This window comes from Apteryx mantelli, chromosome 12 (genome assembly GCF_036417845.1).
Source record: "Apteryx mantelli isolate bAptMan1 chromosome 12, bAptMan1.hap1, whole genome shotgun sequence".
NCBI classification, from domain to species: Eukaryota; Metazoa; Chordata; class Aves; order Apterygiformes; family Apterygidae; genus Apteryx; species Apteryx mantelli.
In genome coordinates, this window is record NC_089989.1 from 13013728 (window position 1) to 13037757 (window position 24030).

The 24030-nt window shown below is 40.8% G+C and overlaps 1 protein-coding gene across 4 annotated transcripts in view; it reads left to right on the forward strand.

Moving 5' to 3' along the window:
* The window catches only part of PRKCD (protein kinase C delta), a 64260-nt gene that overhangs the window by 14400 nt on the left and 25830 nt on the right, over positions 1–24030 (forward strand). For all 4 annotated transcript variants that reach the window (XM_067303250.1, XM_067303252.1, XM_067303251.1 and 1 more), the window contains exon 2: positions 21676–21815. In XM_067303250.1, the coding sequence (XP_067159351.1) occupies positions 21701–21815 (115 nt within the window). In that variant the 5' untranslated portion in view covers positions 21676–21700. The remainder of the gene's footprint in view (positions 1–21675; positions 21816–24030) is intronic.

Genomic DNA, 24030 nt, shown 5'->3' on the forward strand with positions numbered 1-24030 from the left:
CTGAACAACTGTATTACAATTGAACAGTTCTGCAAATGTGTAAGGTTCCTTACTTTGCATTGGTCACAGCTGAAATTTATTTATGGAAATAAATGAAAAGAACTGATATTATGACTGTGCAAAGTGTAAGGATGCACCAATAAAGAGGCGTATTCCTATAACACCCCAACTTAAGCTTTGGTTCTCTCTCAGTCCTTCATAGCTGGACTTTTCTGTGCTTGAAAGGGTCCTTGTCTCTTCTTGCCATTGATATACAGGGCTGAGGTTTTCCTGCTGAAGGAAAAACTGGCCAGACTCAACATGCCTTTTCTAATAAAGCTCACGGAGCAGAATGCCATCCTGGAAAACGTAACAGATTGGGTTTTATTCAGCTGATGTGTGCTGGACCTTTAACATGCTCTCGTTTATCTCTCGCTCACAGAAGCGCTCTACAATAGCAACCATTTAATCTTTTTTAGATGATAAAGCCTTTGTTATGACTCCAGAGTTTGATAGCTGAAACTTTACCCTGCACTTTGAACTTTTTGTTGTTGTTGTTATAAGGGTATTTTTTCCAGTGCCTGTGGAAACATTCAAATCCCTGACCATCCTCGGGGGATAACATAACTTTTTATGGAATCAAATAGAAAAAGGTCTCTGTTAGAGTAGTGCAAGCATAGCCATAACATACTTTACTTCCTTTTGCGAGGGTATCTAATATCTGTTGCTGCCTCCTAACTCCTCTCTGCAACCCTTCTGAGCTGAGGCCTAGGGCATGCTCAGCAGGAATTCCTTTCGCACTGGGGAACCCAAGATTTATGGGGCACAGAGACACCATGAAGAAAAATCAGCAGTTTTGCAATGAATGGAAAGATACATATTTAATGTTTCAGTTCTCTGTTCATGGTTACAAGTGTAAAGATGCCATTAGAATATCAGTTTCTTAAATAATACATATCCTTATAGTAAGTGCCTGAGGATATATTTCCCAGGCCAGCAGTGCTGCATGTTGTATTTGGTTTATACCAGTGAGGTTTGCTTTGCGATTTTCAGTTAGGAAAAGCACTTGGGAACCCTTGTGCAGATTCTTGGGTACCATTCAATCTTGTATCCTGCAGATCGGATTGATATAAAACAGCAAAAATATGACACCGTTGTCTTTATTGCGCCCTGGCTTACATTTTGGCTGGCCCCTCTAATATGTTCCTAATGTCCTGATCCAAGGCAGAGTTTTAATAATTTTGCATTCTGCCTCAGAGGTGGCTCTTTCTGTGGCTGATCAAAAGATTTCTGATGCTGTTACATACAAAACGTAAAGGTTCCTATTTTGTTTACCCTCCTACTTGCTTTCTGTTGTTCTTATTCCGATTATTCTTTTAGTTTGAGATATTTGGTACAATAAAGTTACAGCAGTTGCATGAAGCTCGTGTCACTTTGGCAAGAAACATATGTACTGTTTGAAATAATTGGTGTTGACTTCAGCATGAGTGCTCAAGGGACGAGGATCATGCAGTCCAGCTTGATTGCCGTTCCCATTAGAATGCGGGACGCTCACCACCCTCAGCTGTGCCCAGTTTACCTGGAAAAGCAGGAAAAGTTTTGAAGCTATGGGCCTCATTTATGTGGATTCTTCTTGGTTTCACCGAGTTGTGAGTTCCTTGCACCTAAAGGGTTCCCTGCGACTTAAATTCATTGCAGCCTGTGTCTTAAAAGTTGTAGGCGATCAAAACCAAAACTTATATGTCTGGGAAGATGCTACCGAAGGAAAAAACAGAAAAAGAGAAGTAAACAGTGAGTCTTCAAACTTTGTATTGTGTTGTCACTGGAATTACATTAATAGAGTTGAAGTCTTGTAGTTGGGCTGCACTGGAAACAGGGTCTGGTTTAGGAAGGGTAAACTGTTGGGCTGGGCTTCCTGAGAAGGACAAACCTTGTGACTCGTTGGGTTAGTGCGTTTACCACTTACTACCTTGTGTATTCAAGGAAAAAGCAAAGATAATCTGATGATGGTGTGACTGTTTCTGTGTTGCCTAAATGTAGTTATAGCCAAGACTTGGAGAAGACGGAACAAAATCCTTGCCAGGTAGGAAGGACAGGTATGATGGGTGAGTACTCTTGGCACACAGACAATTCCAGTTATTATGCAGCTATCTGAAGCGGCAAGCCTCCAGCTTTCCACGTATAAAGGAAAATAATTGCCTGACGAAGTCCCTGGGATCAAGGCATACGATACGATAGAAACTGTGTCCTTCTGTCCTTTGATAGAAACAGGGCCTTTTATTTTGTGGCAGGTAGGAAAGCCCCCCTGGGCCAAACCTGTGGCTGATTCCAGACACTGGATGTGTATTGGTTACCTCTCCCACTGCTCCCTAGAAAAAAGAGTTCATAAAGTGCTGGGAAATGCCCAAAGGAAGATTAATATGTAAACTACAACTGGGCCAGCCTCTGAATATTTCAATAGTGCAGTCTCTTATTATGAGTTAGCTTCCTTCCTTAGTGCATAAAGGCTGGTGCTAGCTGGGCATTTGTTGTTGTTGTTGTTGTCCTTTAATTTTGTAGGAATTCTGCCTTAGTTTTATTTTTCTCCGTTGAAACTGCTCTGAAGATGGAATGAGTTATTTCCTTGTCTTCTCTATCGCACTTGTGATTATTGTGACTCAGAGTTTTGTAAAGAAGTTTCACAATGCCAGGAAGAGATGGAATTATCCTCATTTAAAGGCAGGCAACTGTTATAGGAAAAGTAAGATTCTCATCTCTTTTTTGATACCTAGTCTGCTGTTTTGTTTTTACCTATACCTGCCTCTCCAGAGCACATCCCAGATGATTTCTTAGTCCTGTCCTCAGAAACAGCTGAGATGTTTTGGCTGAAACTTTAAAAACAGCCCTGTCCCCTTGAGGCAAAACACCAGTCCGAAACTTCAACGTGGTGATTAAAATTAGACGTAGTTGTAAATAACTGAAAACAAGTCTACTAATCTACTAATCAGAGGCGCTAAGCAACTTTGATGGAGTTCCCTAGCAGTCATACCTATAATATTTGAGCAGTCATAGGCTATTATTACTATTTTGAATTAATTAGTTGGGCAGGAGATGTTTTAACCTAATCTGTAATTATATATATAAAGTGTTCAGAACATGTGAATGCTCTATTAACAACTTCTGCACTGTAATATCTTTTTACTGTCTCATCATTCAGAAATGTATTTTTAAAGGGAGAGAAGCAGTCTGCAAGAACTATATGCTTGCATAGGTTAAATTCTATGTATTCTCATAGATTTCTATCTATTTGGTGCCACACTGAAATATTACATGATATTAAAGTAAGACTTGTGAAATGGGCAGGATCAAGTGTCAGCTACCAGAAAAGTTGCTCAGTGTTTTCTCAGAAAGTGCCGTCCCTCCGTTTCCTGCCAAAAGAGGAACTATCATTTGGAAATGAGCCAGAGATTCATGTAATGAAATATCGTAGCCCAAGTAATGATCAGCACCAAGGGGAAGATTCAAAAATCAGGTCATACCTGGTTTGCTACTTTTTTTGTTGTTGCTTCTTCTGAAGGAAAAAAAAAAAAAGCATATCCCCTTGCTGCCATGCCTCAAAAAAGGTGCAGAAAAAAATGGCAATTCTTGAAACAGAGGATTTATGGAAGGAAATGCACAGCTGAAGGAGCTGCTGCTGTAATTAGCTTGTCCATGCTGAGTTCTTGCATGACCAAGAGACAACAAAAGTAACTGGAATGATTTTTAGCTCTGTCCATGATGTTTCTGATGTTCTCCACAAAAACCCTGAATGTTACTGAGTTTGATTCTAACAACTTTTCTTCCAGAAATATGTTTTTCATGGGCCCAGCATTGTGAGACATCAAAATGCTCCCCCCCCCAATATAATCCTGCTCTTGCCTTAGCAAATGGCACGCTTTTCCATGGGAATGCTGTGAATCTTTGAATCGTTTATTTTAAAAAATCTAGTCCTTATGGGTTACATATAAAATGCATTCAGCATAAAGCTAAGGTCAGCTGAAGCATGTTAAATCAGCTTCAAACTCCAGACGTGTCAAGTCTTTCTAGAAGTCTTTGGTCCACAGCAAAAGGGATCTGTTGGTTTGATTCTTTGCTACCTAGAAGAGCTTCTAGAAGCAACGGATGGAGGTTTTGGAGCTGGAGAGAAGACCCTGGACTGCATGGCTGGGACGGGTGGAATCCGATGAACAGCCCTTTGCAGCCAGGAAGATAAGCGATGATGGGTAAAGATGAACTTCTGCACTCGTGCCTTTGGACAAAGATGAAGAACAAAACAGACAACATACTTCCTCTATTTCTGTAGCTGCCAGGCTTGAAGGCTGCACTGTTGGTAGTCGCCTGGGGCAGCAGGCTGCTAGGGGTGTTAGCATCGACATGGTTTTGGTGCCTACAGAGCCTGCATCAGAGCACTGTGGAGTTGGCCTGATTACAAGGTATATGGGATCGCAGTAGCTGTCCTGATCTTCTCTTATTCTACTGGTGGTATAACAGATCAGACATATGTTTTGGCATACACCTCCTCCTAAGAGGGCATATATGTCTTTAGGAGCTGCAGGGAGGCTGCTAATGGTGGTCCTTGGACTGCATCCTGAAAGGGATGTCACCACCTCCGAGAAGCAGGAGAAATGAAGTTAGTGATATCTTACGGTCAAATCACTTACACATGTGATATTTATTCCCTTAAATTGTTGAGTGTTTGAATGCTGAGTTGTAGCACAAGGATTTTTTCTTTTCCAGACTTAGTGGCCTAGGTCTTGGAACTAGGAATTATCAGGTGAATATTTTCAGTATCATATGAATCCACTCATGATGTTGTTCTTCTCTGTTCTCTGTTATGTTTTCCTAATAAACTGCATGTTCCCATGTACTCCACTGGCTTGCTTGGGTGGGAATATTTTTCTCTGTTTTGCCAAATGGGGTGGTTAAACCAAGAAATGATAGGGGCTGTATGAAGCGTGATGGCAGGAAAATAATTTTCTAAAGTTCTCTTTTCCACTTGGTACTTCCATACTCCATCAGTTATTAGATTTAGCTATTTTTACTTAGGATTATTTATTGTGAAGGTACTGGTAGAGGAAGCTGGGGGTTTTGAGTGATAGCAGCTTTATAGAGGAAATAGGTTTTATGTAACATTGTGCATGGTATAAATTAGGGACTTGTCAATTAAGGTGCTATTAACACCTACATCAAGCCTGGCATGTATTCTTGGCGTCCAAAAATAACATGCGGTTACGTTTATGTGCTTTTTAGATATTCAGAAAAATCTTCCTTTTGGTTCCAACATCCAGCCACCCACCAAGCCCGCATACAGCTCATTTCAATTGCTCTAGGCTTCGTAGGACATTTTTCATGATCTTTCTTAGGAAACATATAGAGCCTCAGTAGTTCCCAGCAATAGTACTACAAAGTGCTTTTCATGGACTTGCTATTAAAATCTATGAAAGGTATTGAAGAGGGCACAGCATGTGCATTCAGTATGATACCATCTTAAAAATAATATTACAGTAATTCTTGGTATTTATGTTGGCTGCTATAGAGTTTTAAATAATCCTTAAGGTATGGAATTGGCTCTAAATAGCCTAAGAGCTCTTTACTTGGTAGAAAAAAATTTATTTTTGCCATAATCACAAAGTCCCTTCTGGTTTTCAGGTCAGTTGGAACAAACTTGTTCCAGGGCCCTTGAAAGGAACAGCTTTTGCAAAACAAGTCTATTATTCTTGTTTATAATTTTATAAGTATGTAGCTCAAAGGTGAGTAGACATTCTCCAAACTGCTTGAGATGCTGCTTGGGAATTCAGACCAGTTGTTTTCAACTCGTTCTTAGCTCAAAGTTTGCTGATTTTGTTTCAGATCTGAAAAAGGGCTTGTGCATCCGGAAGCTTTTTTGCTCTTTTTTTGTTTTAATAAGTACATCTAGTTAGTGATTACCTGTCCCTACAATTGTAACCCGTGCTTAGTCAGCACTCTCGGTCCCTGGCTCACGAGTAAGGAAGGAAGGCGGGAGTTTCCCCCAAAATGACTAATCCCCGGGGGGAATGCTCTTACTCCTCCCGCCTCTCTGATCGTGGGAGCAGACTAGCTAACCTGCCTGCGTAATGGAGCTTCCCAAAGTTGCTGAAAGATTGTTGATTCCCCTTTCCGTAGGAAACGGGATGAAGGTTTCTGAATGTGGATCCAGTAACTCATCCATAGGAAACGGGATGAAAGTTGCTGAATGTGGATCCAGTAACTCGCTGTGGCAAGGAGTTAGGAACCTGCAACTGGCCCTTCTGGTGTCTCTCTAAAAGTATGGCGTTGATTTTGTGACTATTTCCTTGTGTCATTCTTGTTTGGCTTCTTTGAGGACCTAAAGGGAGAAGAAATGTAACTCTGTCTTCTGCCTTGCTTCTGCACTGTACTTGGAGAATCTCACTGCTTTCCAGGAATATCTTCATAGTCATAGATGATGATTCCTGTCCCTGGAAGCAGATTTAAAGAAAATGAAAAAGCACCTGCTTCCCTGGTCTGGCCTCTTTTTCCATGTTAGTGTATTGGGAAGGGGAACGCTTCCCTGGGGTTGTAGGGAGAGCGGAGCTGATTGCTGCATAGCACGTAGAAGGTGTATTTTGCCAAGAGCCCTGAAATATTTGTTAAGAAGAAAAACAAACCTAAAACAGTATTTGCTCTTCTGTAGGCAAGAGCTTTATTGTACTCGCTTGTCCTAAGTTTTCAACACGGTGTTGGAAGGTGTAAACAGTGACTGCAGAAACATTTCTACCCTAGAACTGGGTGTTTGGCTCTCCTGAGCTGCATTTGTATCCTGCAACAGTACAAGATGCTTAAAATGCTTTTATTCCCCTTCTTTGTTCATAAGACTCGCAATAAAACTCTGGAACCTCTCAAATCTGCTTTTAAGTTGGGCAGAGGATCCATTTCTTGGGCAGTACCTAAACTGTGCATCATTGCTACAGAACTGTACTGTATACTTGTGGTATTTGAGTCCTTCAGAGGTAACGACCTTGGGAAATTTTAACGAAGTCTGGAATAACTAAGGATTTAAACTCTTGCAATCCCTAATGACCTAATGTATAGAGGTCTAATTATGTTTATCTATTTGGCACTGATCCTTTTAGTTAATCTGTCATGCGTTTTGAGAAAGGTCAGTATACATATATGACTAACACATTGTGTTAGTGGGACCTTTGAGAATATGGCTGGATTTTTTTTTTTTTTTTTTTTTTTAAGGAGCCTTTTTCAATTTCTTTCAATTTGCTCATGCTAGTTAGGCATTTTCTATCTATCTTTGCTCCATTTTAAAGGAATGCAATTGCTGGAAAAATGCATTAAGACTATTTGCAATGACAGGAAAGAATCTATAGTCATTATTTTGACCTATTTCTTTCTTGAAAAATATTTGCTTTCTTTTCTGTGTATTCTTTTGCCCTAGAATGAAGGGCAGGACAGATGCAGTCATTGTTTGCAATTTTTTTCCACCCCACTATAAACCAAAATACTAAAAAAAAATTAGGGGAATAGTTGCATAAAACTACTGAGCAAATACAAGCGTGTATGAAGTACAGTATTTCCATCAGTAATAGTTAAAGCCTTTTTCTCCATTTCACTTATACAATAGATACAGATGTTCGGTTTTCCCTTTGGTCCAGGGAGCTATTAAACATGTTTGCATATGTTTGGTAGTTGAACATGTTCAAAAATTCAATATAATCTCAAGGAATATATGTTGAATATCAGGAACGTCTTAATGTTCTTATGTTTTATTCCAACTTTTTAAAACTGAAAAAACTCTAGACCTTCAGTAGGACAAAGCATTAGTGTGGGCAGATAATTATGAAGTGAGCCTTCTGCCTCAGCATTTCTGACCTTGGTGCACGTGATACACACTTGCGTATTTTACCAATAGGCAGTATTTTCGGTACGCGTCTTAGATGAGCTCAGGGCAGCTATAGCAACAAGAGAATCACGTGAGGTTCTTCTTCCCCTGTCACATCTCATCAGATGAATTTTAAGCTCCGTTTTTTATAGTTCTGGTGTTTTCTGTCAGAAATACGTTTCATAGCTTTATTTTTAGAGTGGAATTTAATTTTAGAACAGCTAAGAAAACTCTTAACTACTAATGCTCTGATTAGAAAAGTGTATCTTGGACAAGGAGATGTTACGCGAGCATAAATATCACCTTTGCAAAAGTGCTTTTTTTCATTAAAGCTTTTTACATCACCAGCACATACACTTGTCAACCTAGCCATGTTGCAGGTCAGAGTAAATGTTTATTTTTTAGCATGTTCCCACAGACACTGAGTGGGGTTGTGCATGGAAAGCTGGCAATCGCAGCTTTCCGTTGCCCTTTCCCACAGAGTTTGGTTTCACTGGAGCAAAGTTTAGTTCCCTTTTGTTTACTCAGTACAGGAGATTCTCAAATTATTCCCGACGCGAACCAGCTTTGCCTAAGCGGCAGCTTGCAGGCAGCTAGCTACCCGCTTTGAGCTGTGCGAATCGCCTCCCAGGCCTGGTTCCCCAGCATGTCTGTGGGCACGAGAGTAATTGCTAACATGGAAAAGTACTATTAGAACGGTATTTATGTACTTGAAGTGGCCTAGTGCAAGCAAACCTCCAGAGCCGTGGGGGAAAGCCAGCATCCTGCGGCCTGGGGACCACTGCACGCTGCAAACCACATGGCAGAGAGGAGTCTTTTGGGGTAAGTTGTGCTGATGATGTGGCCGCTTGTGAACGGCGGGAGAACCTCCAAGGAGAGTAAGAATCAAGGCAGTAGGGACAGAGCTAAATGCCCATATGGAGGGAAGACCAGGAGGCAGCAGAACTGGGCAGACCACCGAGCCCAGGTCTACTCAAATTACACCGTGCAGAAGCAGTGTCCTGCTCTGCTGCCTGGGGTCACAGTCTTCCCCTGCACAGAGTTAAGGAAAAGATCTTTACATGGTTGTGGAATAACTGGGATACAGTTTGGGTGGGAACATTTCATTTGGAAACATTAAGACCAATTTGATTCCTGTGTGCTTCACAGACCCTCACTTGCTTTCCTCCCATTACCCTTCCTGTCCTTTTAAGAGTACGATAGCACTGCAAAGTTTGGGAAGAGCACTGTATGTGCGATGAGGAGGGTAAAGGGATGCTTGTAAGGGTATTTAAGCAAAACCGATATCAACGGAAGGAAGAAGAGCTTTTTTGCTCAACTGGATGAGTCTGACCTGAGATGTAAGAGAACAAATGGGTTTAAGCCTTCAGTGTTTTAACTGTGAATAGCACAAGCAAAGAGGTGAAAAATCCTTACATAATCGGTGAAATCAGTTGAAAAGGCAGAGCGCAATGTGCACTGGGATCGGAGTGCTGACACTAGACACCTTATTATTCAAGTTCTGAAAATGCAAAGCACAGAAAACGCAGAAACATCACTTTCCCTTGCACCCTCCAGGGCTCTAGTGCTCAGCCAGATGGCAGGATACAGCCCATTGCCTTAGCTGTGCCTTGGTTGGCAGCTGGTTGGTTTTCCTCTCGAGTTTTTTCTGTGTCAGTAGTGACCATCCCTCATCCTTTTTAACTTAAATATCTAACAAAAATGACACATTTTAATGGTACTATTCCTAGCCGTGGCATGATGCAGCAGACAGTATCTGATATCAGTTTGTGATTTAATAAGAAATATAAAAGATGCCTGTTGCAATTATCAGAAGGGAATGCTTTTATCACATTTACAGCAGAAAAGATGGAAATACTTGGAAGTTTCTTGGAAAGTAACCAAGCTTTTAATTCATTTATCTGTTCATTGAAGGATGAAATGATAGGACAAATGAGCTGGAGAAGCTTGTCTGTAGCAAAGCCATTAAATACTCTGTTGCTCCCAAGGGCTGACTGGGACATGGGAGCAGAACTGCAATCAAAGAGTTTGTGTTCAGTTGCTTTTCTGGATAATCTACAGGTGCTCTTGCAAGTGAGTTGCATACGTCTTTCTGTTCTGCAAATAAGTTTTATACAAATACTGAAGTTTATGTTTTCTTTTTCAGTACCTTAGTGCAGGGACCCAATAAAGTAACAAAACGGATCCTGACTTGCAGTACTGTCAAGTGAAGTTCTTGGGTACACGGTGTTTAATATTTCTCTGTGTGTATGTACATATGAATATGTATGTGCATATGTGTACCAATATAAAGTGTTTTCCGTACACAAACCAAACATCTCATTTTTAAATGGTTCCCCAGTTTTAAATAGAGTAAGCCCTGGAGCACAAGCTGGAAGAAGTTACGAAAGACCGTAGCATCTGATAATTTGCTCTGCGCCCACTCTCCAAATGTTTGGGTCTTTGGCTTTCTAGTAGTAGGAGCAACATTTCCAGAAAGTGGCCAGAGGGAATTCTTGACAGCACCCAGGCCTCAAGATTTCTTACTCTCTCAAAACTCAAAATAGTTGAGTGTGTATTGCAACGGTTATCTCTACAGCCAAGGTTCTGGCTCATCTGAAGCGCCACGATTTTTTCTTTAGCTTATTCTTCTTTATTTATTGCATTTGGCCTCAGATATGTCAGTACTTAAGGGTTTTCTTCCCAGTAAGGGTATTAAAATGATGCTTTTTATTTATTTAGTGGGAGATCATTTAATGTGGCTATTAGCAGACACATATCAGAGTACTTAAATAAAGGCAGCATCCCTGCCATCACAGTGTGGGGGGTTTGTATGTTTAAACCACAGAATTCAAGAAAAGGTCAAGAATAAAGGGTTACTCTTAACTTCTTCTCCAGTGGATTAAAGAGCAAAGAATTAAAAGCGGTATTAAATAATACATCTCACCCTGAGTTTATCTTACAAATTGCACTGTGAGCTCAGTGCTTCCTTTAAATAAACCAAATCTCTGTTAACTTCCCCTTACGCTTTAATTCAACTTGCTGCTAATGAGCTGTGTCCATTTCTTCTAAATTTTGTGTATGTATTTTGGCTGGGAGTTACAGGGCTACTGCAGAGATTTAAATGTTCATTTCCCCTAGAAAAGGATTTGGGAGCGGGCAGGGAGTAAAAAGCGTTTGTTGCTCTGTTTTCCTGGCTGGCTTTGGAAATCTCAGCCTGGTCTTGGAAATTAAAGCAGGGACAAATGCTTTTAATTAGATATAAATTTCAGTTACGTTCACTTCTTTCCGATTTCTCCTTTTCAGTCCCTGTAGCCATTCATTATTTAGCACCATCATATACATCCATCGCTGTCATTTAGTTGCACTTATTTCACCTTTTTATTACCAAGGTGAGACATGCTTTCACAGTCAGCAATGCCTGGTGTCCTTCCATAGCTTCTCTGTTTATTTTCAGTTATTAAACCATTGAGAAAGTCTTCATTTATTTCTTTATTTCTATTACTTCTATTTCTGAGGTGGGGTTTTTTTGGCCTTTGCGTTCCAGGCATAGAAAAGGGTGGTAAAAGGAGGATTCCTACCCTGGGCAGCCTTTAAGTACCCAAAAGGATCAAGGGGAAGGAGCACAGAGCTCAGCAAGGCAAAACTGGTCTGTCTTGCTGTCCAGTGGAAACAGCCTAAATATGTTTGTGGCCCTCCGGGAAAACACAGCGTCTCAAAAAAACAAAACAAAAAAACCCTAGTAATGCCAAATGCAATGAGGAGGGAGAGCTGCATCTGTTCCTACAACTCAGTACCCAACTAGCAAACGCAATTTTTGGTTCCCAAATCCTGCGTCCTTTTGCCTTGAAAGCCTTGATTAAAATCATGCATCCAAGCAGTGAATATGGATTTCATCTGCTGGGGTTATCTGAGTAGGAGATTTCCAGCATGTATGAATGATGATACAGTTCTTGCAGCTAATAAACATTGTGGCTTTCCAGATACTTGGAGGGTTAGATCATAGTGTTGGCAGTAGTCTGCATTTCTGGCATATACTCTGCAAGAGGCACTTACACTGCACAATCTACTGATTTTTTTATTTTTTTTGGAAGTGCAAAGTAAAATTGTTCTGTAATTGGAACATTTTAGAAGGCTTTTTTTTTAAAAAAAAAAAAATCCTTTGAAAGCCCAGTTTCTCTCTCTCCATTTTTGCTTCTTCATTGCTCATATAGAAATGTTAACCTGGTATGTTTGAAATAAGACAAATTTCCAGATTTTTTTAGAGGTAATTAATGTGCTGTCTCTATGGTATTTGGCTTTTTTCAGTGTGAAGAAGAAAGACGGAGCTTTTCGTCTCGATGAAAAGTAAAAAAAGTACAGTGTTTTGGAGAGAAAGGGGTGAGGTATATTGGGTTGTAAAAGTTTAGCTGCAGTTGTAGGCATTTTGTGTTATTCTGCCTGGGAGATATATTGCAATCTCTAGCAAATTTATGGTCCACGAAGAAAATCTGAAGCTCTGTGCGTGCACTTATCTATCAGAAAAAAACATCTAGAACGTTTTACTGAATCCTAGAGCAAAACACGCGGTGCGAGCGTGGATGGAGCTGGAGGATGGGCTTGGTCGTAACCCCTCCGTTAAAAGATGCTAACGGCGAATGCCTGCATATGGATCCCTGCCTTCATCCGCGCTGCTGCTTTCCCGCCTGGCTCTTGCTTTGCTGGTCTGAGAAGTGATCCCAGTTTAATGCGCTGTCTTAGGACAGAGCCGCCTCTGAGAGCCCACCGGCCTGCCGGGAGGAGGCCTATTTTTGCAAATTCACAGGAGCGTTTGCTGCTCGGCCCGCTGCGTGCATGGCCACCGCCGGGCAGGGGAAGGTGGGCAGCTGGCAAGGGACGATTTGCAGTGCAAGAACTGAGGGGTTACTAAAATTGAGACATCTTGAATCAATGAATAGCCCCATGTTATCTCACTTACTACAAAGAAGAGCAGAATAGGAGAATACACAGCAGACCTACTTATTTATGCTTATTACGGTATTTTGAATAACCTACTGAAGAGAATGGGCTTAAAAGCTCTGTATAATGTTTTTAATCATAATACCTGCATTACTCGCCAGTGCTATCTTTTTCTTTTTGAATAGCCTGGTTCCGAGGCTTTTTACAGAGGTGGGACAGGAGCAAAATGAGTTCTTCAGAAACCACTGGAGCGCAAGCCTGGAGGCCACGTGGTGTGAAGATACCTGATTACTCATATAGACAGTGAGCTAATAGCTTTTTGTGTAATTACTGTGCTTGGGAGGACAGCAGCGCTGGTCCTAAAAGCTGAACGTGAAAGAGGTTGTTTTTCTGTTATGGTGATACTTAGGAATACTGTACAGAAGAATGGATTCTGCTCAGCTTTCCCAGAGTTTCCTGGCTGTTTCAAAAAAGTCGATAAACTCTCTTGCAGAACTACACTTTCTTTGGAAAACCAGCATTCCCATGATAAGCTTGACGTAGTTTTGCAGTTTGGTTGTGCTGACTAAATACTGACGTATTCCTTGAACCCCGGAGAGGAAGCGCGAGGCAAGAGCTTGTCGGAGCTTAAAACACCTGGAGGTGTCCAGGACTGCTGAGGGACGCAGCCCGAACTGGAGGACAGCTTGGATCCGGAGTGTATTAAGGCAGGGAAGAAGAGGTGTCGCTTCATCCCTTTCCTCTGGTACGATTCCCCTCTCACGTGGAGGCGGCTCTGTTGTGTAGCTGCCAAAAAACCCTCAACTTGCTCCACTTTCCTCATCAAAAAAAGAAAGTTCCTAGTTAGTCTTAAGTCGTGCATGCCTAGAGAGAGCATGGTTCACCTCCCAAATGTGTCTGGAGATCCTCGTATTTCAGAATGTGTTTTATTCCTAATGAATTGTTCCCTTGCCTAGAGCTTCGTTAATGTTGTATTAACCTTTCCGTGTTGTTGCAGTTGCTGCTTAGCTGGTATCGGCTTGCGCTGTCGAAAATCATGAGCCGAGTCATTGGATTGCAGGCGGCTTTTCTTCTCTTGCTTGTTTTAATGGAGAGAGTTCTCTTGCCCTTTTGTTTCAGATGTGATTTTTGGTAAAGGTGAAAAATAGCCTACAGCGCTTTTCATCTGCTGTTTAGTCCTGTGCATTCAAAGAGAAAAGAGACCTCAGGAATTATATTTTTATATATATATTTTAATATATGTATATACATATACATATTTTATATATATATTCCATCCCGCACCACTCCTCAAGTAATAGTTGTGAAATATCCAAAAAGCCAGCTTGAGCATTCCAAATGTTCCCTTTCCATTTCCTAAAAAAAGGGCATTCAGCGTAAATGCTTTTTTAAATTTTTTTTGTTTTAAACTCTTGGAGCATATGTTACGCAACAGCCCATCCTGCTATTTCAAAGATTCCAAAATTTCCTCAGCTTGCTGGTCTTTTAATATACGATCCAGATTTGTCTTGTTCGACATATATAAAGCAAGCACTTTAAGAAAAGACAACCGTTATTACGGGTTTAATCATATGCCCAAATAAATTGGGCTGCATATCTTAAAAAAAAAAAAAGTCTGCTCAAGATCTTTTTTTTACTCGCTTGCTAACTGCCTTTTGCTGAAGCTTTCCAGCAGTTGGGTCTCCCAAAATTTAAAATATTGGCCTGTCTGTTTAGAACAAGGTTTCTGATGCTCATATTTTGAGCAGTTTCTCATAATAATCACAGGAAAATCATCGGTAATTTTCCTGGCCATGAGAATGGTGGGGAAGCATCAACAATTTATAAGGCAGCCATAAATCCAGGCAGCTTGGGGGACCTGTTGGACATACAAAACAGGCATGGAAACTCTCCAAATTGCTTCCGGCCAACCAAGAAATAGGTAGGAGTGCAGGGTAAAAGGAAGAATCATCTCTTCTTTCATGACTTACATGTCGATGGATTTTCTCTGTGCTATTGCAACATAAATAACGAGAGGTATCACGTCATCCTTTCTGTTTCTGGTCTTGTCCTCAACCACCAAGAGCAGAAGTATCTGAACGAAAATACTGGCTGGGAAGAAGGAAACGGTAACTATGCTGCTTTTCCAGCTAGGTTTAAAGGACCTTGTGAACTGTTCTACACGCACTGTTTAAAAACAATAAAAAGCAAAAACTTAAGATATATCCTTTACACTACAATTTAGTGTAGAGAATTCTCATTTTTTAAATTATCAAGTATCATATACATTTGGCAATTAAGTTAACACTGAATAAAATGTGGCATTATATTTCTTGTCTTTTCTCACTCATGTAATTATTATTATTTTTTTAATGAAGATGCACTCTTTTTGAAATACTACTGCAGAAATTGTAGGTGATAGGCAGAAAATTCATGTCCTGAGGTGCAGTTTTAAAGACGTTCTTTCCATGTTTGATTTTGTGAATGAAATTGCATTTTAAAAATACTTCCTAATGGATGTATTTTGCTTTCATAGGTATAATCCAGCAGTTCCGATTTTAAAATTAATTTTTATTTTGTTGGTAAAATCTTCTCCATAAGGTTTTTTTTTTTAAATCAAAACAAATGCTGCGAAACTTAATGTTTCTAATTATCACTCTTGGAGTCTTCCCTGCTTCACTACTACTTAATTTTACACACTTTTAACTGTGCTTTGGTGACAAATTAATATTTGCAGCTTAAGGTCAGGGGATTTTTTGTTTTGTTTATTTGTTATTTGTTTCCTGCTGAGCAACAAGCTAATAGAAGCAGCATCTCCAGCAGATGCATGCCGAGAGGTGTGTTTTTCAGTGTAATTGGAGAAAACAAGCTTTCTTAAAAAAAAAACAAAAGACAAAAAACTACACACTGTGTTCTATTACTTGATAAATACTGGCCTGCTTTCTTATAGCTAAAATAACAGAGCTGTATTTTCTTTCTTTTTGGAGGTTGGTTGTATATTAGGAGTATAATTTAAGTGGAAATGAATATATACTACCCGTGTAAAGGAGAGGGCAAGAGTGTTCGTTTCATGGCCTTAGGCTGCTTTTAGGATTATAAACTGGGATTCATGCGCTTTGTAAGATGTGAGTTATGAAGCCCAGGTTCTCAGTTGCCTATGGAGTGAAATATGTTTCAAAGCAAAGGGAAGTTGCAGGACGACATCTTATCTAGATGGAGCAAGTTTCTCATAAAAGTATAATTTGACTTTCAGAGTCTTTTTGCAATTTGGGTAACACTTCTGTTAAAGAATCTTGCATGCTATGAGAGTACTACATTTCAGTGCTGTAATTGAGGGGTAGCCTATTATGCATAATTAGTACAAAATTTAGTTATGATTTCAATACTTAATAGGTTTTATTCAAGCAGAAGCAATCTGTGGTTAACAGGCTGGGAACAGGGAGAAGGGTTTAGGAAAGTAGGCAAAAGAGGTAATGAAGAGAAATCTGAAAAAGATACATTAAATTCAAGAAGGTAGTAACATGTGCTGCTGAAGTTGTGTGAAAGTCTATTTTTCCAGTGATGTAATTGTGCAAGTGTCCCATTAACTAGGAAGAATATGTAGCAGTATGATACTTTAAATTCAAACATACTTCTCATCCTGATTTCCCTCCGTATCCCCCACGCCCCCAGTGCAAAACCTGTTATGAAGGTTTCCGGTTTGGAAAACTGGAAGCAATTTTGCGAACTGAGGAGTAATTCAAAGTATTTACAGAAAATGCAGAATTCCTTGAGGCTTTCTCCTATACCAGTCACTTCACGCTGAAACATGTTGTGGCCTGATGCGTTGGCAGATGTGAAGAAATGCAAAACCAAAACTTGCTGTCAAAAGCAGTTTGGGGGGAGAAGTGCTCTATATGAGGTCAAAATGGAAGGCAAAAAATGTGATTATGCTTTAATAATAATAATAAAAAAATGATCCTAATCTAAGCAGGAACAGCAGCAATTAAAATAGGAAAATCCCTGTGGGCAAACTTCTACAGCACTGTTGAAAACGTTGAATATTTTGGTCCATGTATTTTATAGGCCCAGCCTTTAGCTCTTCAGTCTTTTCCAGCACATACAGAGATTTCATTAAATTTATAGCTATGGTCCTCTTGCTCAGTGCAAGTCAGTCAATAGGGCCAGACCTCTTGGAGTTGAACCTCACAGTTTCTACGTGTGTCCACAGAGCCCTCTGTGAGCTCTGGTAGTTTCCTTGGACTTGTGGTGGGGTTCAAAGCTGGGAAAACATAGGGATGTGGCCGCGTGAATTTTATTGGCACCTTCGCCTCATGTTGATCATGTCACTTCATCTTTGTTGGTGAAATTAGACTGTTGATGACAAATGGCTGAACCTAGATCAAGGAGAAGGTGATGCTGGTACAGGAGCAGAAGAGAATATTTTGGGGGGTCTGTAGAAAGAAATTCTTCTTTTCCTGCAGGGACCTACATACATCATGTGAGCTTAGTCTTCTCTCTTGGAGAAACCTTTTCAGTTCCTCCATGGCTTTTTAAACCTTCATAGCAGCATGTGCAGCTAATGCTTTTTGTGATAGCTCTGAATTTTTGGCATCGTGTTGTACAGTGATTCAGTACTGGTTGTAAACACCTTTTCCAGCCTTTAGTGGGACAGCAAGAGTGCGATAGCCAGTAGTGCCTAGGGAAGTCCGGCTGATAAAGAACGCTGCAGCAGGTTTTCTTGGCATCGAGCACAGCAAATATATTAAGTCCCTTTTTCGCTTTTAGATTGGCTCCTTCCTGCAGAATATCAAATAGAGGCCAGGGCCAGCAACTTGTAGGCTTTCATGTGTTATCACCATGAGTTGCGTAAGCGTTTTTGTAGGAAGAGCACGAAGTGGAGGGAGGTCCTTGTTGGCATCTACCAAAGTGCCGTGGGAGCATGGGAAGGTGGAGGACAGATTGCTGCCTTTCTCGAACCCCCTTGTCCATCACCAGAATGGAGGACAGGAAACCCTTGTATAAAAAAGATATCTGCAAGCTGGAAACAACTCCTATATTTGCATCTTTAATAAAAAGAAGTTATTGCTGAAGGTTTTCAGGGGAAAAACCCCAATAGGTGGGCTCTGCGTCATGCTGCCCACCAGGATCAGGACCATAGCTCAGCCTCAGCGAGGAGCTGAGGGAACAGCAGTCCGTTTCGTTGGCAGAAAGCAATCGTTTCGTGCAGTCGCGAGGGTTGCTGTGGGACAGCACGGAGAGGAGGTGACCCTTTTTGCGTGTGCAGCTTTACACCCGTCTGTAAAACACAGGTGCTTGGTCGCTTTTCAGATGGCGACAAGGAGATCGGAGGCTCTCGCTGTCTATAACGAAGCAGAGTTATAGTTAACAGAGGAGCCTGAACGAGTGGCTTCTTCCATCACTATGTGAGCCACGGATCTCTGCTGTGCGAAACTGCAGGATTTACCCTTTGTCCCTTGTGATTTTTTTTTTTTAGTCTCAAGTGAATTTTGTGCTGGCAAATCCTTTGAACGTTCTGCTTGGAATATTTGATATTTGAAGTTATTTTGAGGATTTTCATAAAAGTATGCGCTGCAAAAAAATCCGTGTAAAAACTGAAAACACGTTCACTGAGTAGATGTTGACATTGATTGCATGATGCTTTTTCAGGTTTTTCCTTCCCTCTCCACGATTATTATAGTCAGTGGCAACACGGTTGATTTTCTCCTTGTATTAAATACAGACAAAAGCTCCCAGATTTAAAACTTAATGGAAGCTATTGTGGATTTTTCAGAATGTTTTCCAGATACTGTCAAATTTAGCTTTCGCTTGCAATAGGGCAAGTTAGGGGTTTGTGATGAAACGAATGTTAGGATGGACAGCATCCAAGAGTGTCTGCAGTACGTGGCCATCACTGTGTGCTTCCTACAGAGTAATGGTGCTAAAAGTGTTTTCCCCTAGCTGTTTTTCTCAGATTGTGCATGACTTTAAACCTGTTTGAGATACTGAACTTGTAACTTAGATTTGCAGTATTTTTGGAGTTTGCATCTCAATTTTTCCACCGTTTGGTCTGGATAAACTCAAACCCTTTAGGGAAAGCAGTTTGGCTTTAATATTTCATAGCAGTGATGCAGATCGTGTGAGTAGATTGTAAACTGTGCTTCATTTCGTAGCTGGTGTTTTATAGCAGTTTCAGTTCTTTACACGTGAAGCTCCTAAAATTGGAGTCAGCCCTTGTTCTGTCACTTCTGAAGTAAAGTCAAGGAGACGAGAGGGATTTCTGCTGTCTAAAATGCAAAGAGTAAATGTTAAAAAAAAAAAATGTATTGCATTGTAAAAACATATTGCATTGGATGCTTTTGCATTTTGGATGTGACACAACTTTGGGTGACTGCATCCAGCAGGGATTTTGAGAAACTCTGTTGAATTCAAGTGAATCTCTGCGTCTGCAGTTTCCGCTGCCAAAACCAGTTTTAGTGGGGTAGGTTTTTGCTGCTTGCAGCAGTATAGCCAATCCATGTCAGCTATCTCGCTGTCATATCCTAGCAGAGCCAAGGCTTGGAAAGCATACCTGCGGAGCGAATCCAAACCCGCCTTTCTCACCTCCTTGCATCCCAATAAAGTCTAGCGACTGTAGTGAGAGTTTGCACCCAGCCACTTAAAATCTCAACCTTTCTGGAAAAAAGCATCATGTATAAGGGTAGAGAAAGTTGGCAGGAAGGGGGTAGTTTGTTCTGTGAAAGTAAGGTGTGGAGATTTTTGTTACATGGAAAAGCAAAAAGGTATCTTCTAGTTTTGACGGTGACCTTGAACTGACTGAGCTCCTTTGACCATAGTCAGAAATTCTGGGATTTTGCTGTTTTTTTCTGAACCCCCCTAATTGCTTGTGTTTAGCCCTGCATTTCTGTGTGCGAGTTTGAGATTGCAGCGAAGCACAGTACTAAGAAAACTAAAACAAAGAACCCTACTCAAAACCAGAGAGCAGTGTTTTGAGACACAGAGTTGGAAATGAGGCCTTCAAAGCAGCTTTTGTACTCGGCCATTGGAAATAAGGAACACCATGGGATTATTCAAAATGCATACTTTTTGTACCTATTTTTATTTTATCTCTGTTTGGAGATAAAAAAGTAAACGTCAAATAACAAGCCTTGTATTCTGTCTCAGGACTAGTGCAGGCTTGTATCAGACAGTCTGGGTGAAATTGGTGCAAACATGAGTTTAGCCTTGTCAGTGCTTTCCAATTTTTTGTTAGGGTAGTCCCAGATTTACTGGAAATTGTGCTTGCTAGCTGGGCTGTCCCTCCCAACCTGAGTTATCCTGTGATGCTGTCAAATGAGCTTTCCAGTGGGAGCTAGATGTTGGTCTTCCCAGCTTGTTTCTACCTATGGCCTAACTGGGTCTTCAACCTATTTCCCTAGAGGTGAAAGATTATGAAATCTGGCTTTCTTTACATCCGTATTGAGCGGTAACTCTACGCGATCCAGTGTTGGCAAATTATCTAGCTAGTCCCTTTTGAGTGTCGTGAGCACGAGGTCTCTTGAGCGGTTAAAATATGTTCCTCATTAAAGCTCTTGATGAGCGTTCTGTTTATGTTGCGTTTGTCAAAGTAGGGCGTTGAGATATCAGATGGTATTTGTTAATTTTTGTAAAAATTGTGTGTTTTTCTTTCCTTGCGAGGTCATCACAGTCCCTAAACCCATGAAATGGAGCTCCAGGCTCCATTAACTAACAGATTAGTACGAAAGGTTGTGACCTTGTTTTTTGTCTGCATGGCAGACTGCGGAAATTTGAATTATAGGAGAGGATTTTCAGCTGTTCAGTGGGATAAACAATGGTGCCAAATAATCCTAAACCTGCTTTTTAACTTTGTCTTGCTCTAGAGAAAAGAAAGGAGGGAAACAATCAGTTAATAAAAACCAACTCATTCAATTTTAGGGAATCATAACACTTTTCCATTTATTAAGAATGGTCTCCGCAGAGGGAGAGTGTGTATGGTGTGCAAATAATGGTGTCGGAAGCTATACTCCGTCTTCTGGCAAAAACTCGGATTTCACAATCTTTTATCTAAATAACGGTGCTGAACCTTGAGAGATCTAAGAGGAATGCTGATTGCTTTCAGTGTTAATGGCACTATATAACCAAAAATGCACAGATGCGCAGGGCTGCTCAACTGAGGTTTCTTAACAATTTACAGTAAAAAGGCCAGCTAGCCTGGTTTTGATTCTTTTTCTGTCATCTCTTCCTATGACCTTGCTAACTTGTTTTCTCCTAATCCATTCTTCCCTGCATCCCTCATTCTCTGACAGATTGCAGCTGCATTCCCTTGCTAACAAGTGGCTGTTTTCTCTTACCCTTTGAAAAATTAAGTTTTGCCTCAAAAATAAAAGCCCTGTTGTTATATAGTTCTAAGATCTGACGTATCAAATGATACCTAATTATACCCATTCTATTTGGTTGTGCAAGTGACTAATAATTTTTTGTTGTTTAAAAAAAATACATTTAAGAAATCAAAGGATCATCAGTGTGTTAAAAGATGTATGTAGTCTGTCCACTTGAGTTGTGATCTGTCTCATAATTCGTGAACTGCTTGTTTAGTAAGAAGGTTTAGGTATTTGTGGTATTTTTTAATGAATGGTGTCTTGATTAAAAATTGACTGATGTTTAAGTTGAATGCACAACCACTACTTACAGTTAACAGGACACAGTTAAAGGGGTGTCTTGGACTCAGTCCTTGATTGTACATGTAATGTTCTTGGTTGCAGTACATGCCATTTTTACTTCAAGCTCACGGTCTCAAAATTACGTGCAAGACTTGCAAACTTAAGACGGTGGATTGTGTGGGCAATGATGACTGAGAACTGTGTATTGTTTTCTTACGTGTCTAAGACCAGGCTTTTTATTGTAGGATTTGTGTTTCACCTCTTTCCACTCAGGTGTGCATCAGCACTGCTGTAAGCAATGGCCCCCTTCTTACGGATATCCTTCAACTCCTTTGAACTGGGACCCGTGCAGAACCAAGGGGAACAGCTACAGCCTTTCTGCGCTATCAAGATGAAGGAGTCATTGACCACAGGTGAGGTTACAAATGGTGAGGCTTCGCTGGACGTGACTAAGCTGTTGAGAAATGCTGCAATCACTCTTAGTCTGTGAATGGTGATGAGTCCTGCTGTTTCTGCCATGACAAACACCTCCACATAAGCTTTTCTTTTAGAATGGGAGAAATAATGATTTTTATCTGTAATCCCACCTTGAAATGAGGCTTCTTTATTCATGCATTCCTGTCCTGCGGCTAGGGTGCTCACTGGTTGGTAGGATGAAGTCTTAAGTTTTTTAACCTTCTACTTCACCACCCATACCCAACTATTCCCAAAATACTTGGGGAAGCAGTTGAAATGTGCCTTTTGCATGGGTCGTTATGGTGAGGAGTGAGTTTTGCATGACAGAGGTTTGCAAGTTGTCAAGCGCTGTTCTCTCCAGCTGTGCAGGGGACAGAGGGCATTTGCAGAAGACCTTGTGGGGAACGCTGTGGTGGGGTGCCCTCTGCGGCAGGTTTGAGAATACTTGAGCAGGCTCAGTTCTCAAACACAGGATAATAAATGACCTTTTTTGGCTTAGGGGATAATTATTAATGAGAAATGTAGATTTTTGTTGTAGCTGGAGCATTTTGGTAGAGTTATTTGCTTGGAATGGCTTGCACTCTGGGTCTTGTTGCCACGTGGCTGTTCTGGAGGCCTCTCAGTCTTCAAAGAACGCTGCTTCACAGAAACTACTTGAAACATTTAATACAGTCTCTGATGTTCAGCTAGAAAACATCACTGTAGCTGAGAAGGATGAGCCTAGGAATTGCTGTACTGGATTAGACCAGGACTGTCTAATCCTGCGTTCCGTCTCCAGGGCTTCACAAAACACCAATGAATGCAGGAATGAGGTGAATTTTTGTCTTGCTCACAGCATGCCTGCGCTTTCCCCTTTTCTTTGAGGTAAAGGCTGCACTGAGACTCGAAGCATGAGGCACAGGACCCTTCCAGAAAATGTGGCCATCAAGCAATTGTGTTAAGTTCCAGAGAAGCAATTTCCTAGTCTCTTGGGAGAACCACTGAAGAAATGGGTTTTGAAGTGTCGTAGCTGCCAGAATGTGTGTGGAGAGGTGGAAGTGGTCTGAATACATCCACTTCATTTTTTTCCAGCTTTCGTCTCCTGTTGACAGTAGAATTATCCCAGCTTTTCCCCTTCCTGCTTGCATGTGTATTTGAAGTACGGAAAAATGGGGGAGAAGAGTGCTGTGCTGTCGATCTCAGAGCAGTGATTGATTGGGGCACCTAGGAAAAGAAACTCACTCCCGTTATCAGCTTGACAGGATCTCGAATAACTTTTGTTGGATTTGCATGTTGAATCATGACTGAGAAAAAGCTTATTGTATAGGAGGAAGAAAATCATTTGCCTAATGATTAGGGATTAAGCCAATTTGCAAACATGCAAAGCGTTTTGAAGGCAATAGGATTAGCAGACAATGGAGGCCTGAATCCAGGAGGGATAAGAACAGTATTCTTCTTAAAGGCTGTTCTTTGCTGACGCTTGTGTGTTAACTTGCAGACAGATAGTGTGATCTGCGATGGGTCTTGATGAGTACGATTTTAGTTACTGAAGCAGCACAGCCAGGCTGCAAATTGTTGCCAGTAATGCAGATGACTTCCTTCAGCCCTACATAGGGGAAAAATGCTTATAGTAACAAATCAAAATAGTTAGTATTGGGACATGGGAATAGGGAGAGTCCTGTGAATGTGTGGGAATAGTTTTCTCCCACTCTAAAAACCTTACAAAGAGTATTATCAACTCCTCTGTGAGCTGCTGCTGCTGCTGCTGCTGCTGCTGCTGCAAACCTTGAATCACTGTCAAAGGTTCTACATATAGCTGCGATTTCTCGTTTTCCAAAAGATGCCTCCTAAAGTGTGCCTCACTGATGAAGGGGTCTGGTTTTAGCAATCCAAAAAATAGGCTAGCAAAAAAGCCTTGCTGTGCAGACAGCCGGGATTTAATTTCCCCCCTCACTTATTGTCAGTCATAATAATCTCTGAATTGTCTTTTGTTTGAGCTTTCCGCGTATATTTTCACTGTAATATATCCAAAGTTTTCCACAGTTATGAATACCGAGTACAAAGTTCTGGGAGTAGATTTGGACAGATAGGAATTTAAGTTTTTCTGCCTGCCAGCTTCTCCAAATTCAGATTAAAAGCTTTTGACAGAGCAGAGAAGAAACACTAAAGTTTGCTGTGAAATGGAGGAGGTCC